Below are 2520 nucleotides of genomic sequence, written 5' to 3'. Positions count from 1 at the left end.
ACACCCACTTCCATTAACTGAGTGCAGCTCTGAGTGCTGCTGTCAGTAGAGACAACATTGCTTTAGCACCTACTGCAGATCCCACCACCACTCTGTTTTAAATCAGCATGGCCAGTTACACAGTCTGGAACTGTGCAACAGCAACTGCCTGAAAATTATACTGCGGTACTTGAGAAAGCTTCACACCGAGAAGAGCTTCTGCTGCCAGCTTCATATTTGTCCACTTATTTCTCCAACAGAAAGTCATTCTAACAAAGTATTTGTTTGCTAACACACAGATCCGAACAAAGAAACACAGAACATCCATCCACTGCCCATATGTCATAAAGATAAAAGTCACATTTCTGGCAAAATCTTTTTCCTTACTTTCAAGTCCGAGAACTGCTGCTGAATTTTGGGTCGTTCCATACGGTATTTTTCTATTTCCTCTTTTTCTCGTTGTTCCCTTAGGAAGAGGAGTACTGAGGTTATGCTCAAAGTAATACTCGGCAAGGTTTTAAACAAAGTGTTGATACTACAGAAAAGTGTGTTTGAGCAGAGCTAAGGTAGAAAAACCTCCATTTTTTCCAAGCTTAATTTATCAACATAATGACAGAGATGTCTTATCAAATAAGACAACATTATAGTGTAAAACCAGACATCTCCAACCAAGTGAACTTCAGTCTTTAACATCCTCTTACCTGCAGACCAGGTAGTGACTTTAACAAGTTAAGCAACACTCACAGGTTTACAAGACATCTGCATTACAAGCCTTTTTACCAATTTCCAGTGTGCTGCGCAGTATATGTCCTAATCAGCCACTCAGCATCTCTCCATGTCACCTCAACGAACTCCAGTGAATCTTAATTAACTACAGTGAAGCAATTCAATTTCTTCAACTCTCAGAGCAAGCTGTGCAAAACACCCATCATTCTGAAAATCTGGAGCCACTGGGTCAAAGGTAGGGCACTAAACCAAATAAAAACTGTGCACACTTCTGAAAAGGTACCCAGGAGACAAGGACAAAATGTGAACTGGAAAATGGAAAAGTTAGAGGGAAGATCTAAACCACAAACTGACTGGAAGATGCTCCACGCCAGTGTTGTTATTTGTCCCACCTTCTTTCTTTTCTGCGTTCGTCCATCCTCTTATCCAAAGCTGCATAAATAGCATCGGCTTCCTCATCATCTTTTTCATAGGGACCGCTTGAGAACAGGCTGCCAGCATACCCATTGAACTGAGAAATTGGAGAGAGAGAGGAAAAAAGAGGGGAAAAAACAAGAAAAGCAGAATCCTCAGTTTAAAGCTCCTGTTATGTTCCTGCCACAGCCAACACTCACCCAGAACAACAGGAATGCACGAGCAGGCTATTTCTAACAACATCACATAGACTAACACAGCCCTAAATAAAAGCAGCTTCCCTCTACCACCCCTCGTGTTTATTGTCCCGCAGCATTTCAAAAGCAAAACTGCTTCAGAATTGCTTCTATTAAGCAATTAATGAGATCCCAGCACAGAAAAGCCATTTTCTTCCATTCATCACTGTTGTAAACTACTTAAAGCAAACAAAAAGAATAACAGAACATTTAAGTAATCAACGTAGGATTTAAACAAAAGAGACAACATAAGCCACATAAAGACAAATACACGTCAAAGCACAAGACCTTAGATTTCATTTGTGCAGGAGGATACAAAACACATCCCACACAATACTTAAACTAAGATTTTATTTATTTATCTCTTCCCAAGACTCCCAGGGCTCTGTATAGATAATTAAACCACAATACGTGGACCAAAGTAACAACAAAAATCTGCAAGCACAATGTCATTATGTATAATGAGGTCTCAAGTATAAAAAGAAAAAGAAGGAAATAAGGAAGTGCTGCCAGCAAACTACAGGAACTTCTGGCCTTGAAACCCCAGCTAATAGGGGACAAGAGCAGGGAGCTAAAGGACGTCTCTTCCACTTGGGGAAAAACATCTCCAGGATGATGAAAATCTCATCACCTCATCGTAATTGGTGTCGTTCAAATCTTCGTCATCATCATCAGCTGTCTGGTTCTTTTTCATTTGATCCCCAACAGTTCTCTTCCCGGGCGGTGCATGTCGGTCGTCCACGGGGTCGTTGGCATCGCGGGCAGGGCCGATATCGGAGCGGGTGGTGAAACCTGTGGCTCTGTGTTGAGAGACCAGCAGCAGCTATTCAGCACCCTGCAACCCCACCGCTTGCTACCCAGGCACTCTGTTAAAATCAGTACTTACAGCAGACAACACAAATATTCTTTTACAAGAATGGCATCAACCAGTCCCCATCCCTATCATTCATAAAGCCTGGAGGAAAAAATCCTGTCATATTAGAGGGAGAGCTTTATCTAAAAAGACACTGTAATCACACGGCTCACTGCTCTAGCATCCATCTTGTACTGAGAGATGCTCTCTCTTCTAAACTGTGTGCCTCTTACACATTCAAAAAGCTGACCCTGCAGGTTTTAGGGTACTGTGGGGTGAAGGCCTCGGTGTCTGGGGCTCCTCAGAAACCCC

General features: G+C 42.3%; 1 protein-coding gene across 1 annotated transcript in view; it reads right to left on the bottom strand.

Moving 5' to 3' along the window:
• The window catches only part of PRPF6 (pre-mRNA processing factor 6), a gene marked incomplete at its 5' end in the record, with an annotated part of 22829 nt that extends 20674 nt beyond the window's left edge, over positions 1–2155 (bottom strand). The window contains 3 exons of the mRNA XM_010181794.1: positions 367–445; positions 1098–1216; positions 1987–2155. Coding sequence (XP_010180096.1) covers positions 367–445; positions 1098–1216; positions 1987–2155 — 367 coding nt within the window. The remainder of the gene's footprint in view (positions 1–366; positions 446–1097; positions 1217–1986) is intronic.
• Positions 2156–2520: the final 365 nt, after the last annotated feature.

This window comes from Mesitornis unicolor, unplaced genomic scaffold (assembly GCF_000695765.1).
Source record: "Mesitornis unicolor isolate BGI_N332 unplaced genomic scaffold, ASM69576v1 scaffold8953, whole genome shotgun sequence".
Lineage (NCBI taxonomy): Eukaryota > Metazoa > Chordata > Aves > Mesitornithiformes > Mesitornithidae > Mesitornis > Mesitornis unicolor.
This window is presented reverse-complemented; position numbering and strand designations above follow the sequence as displayed.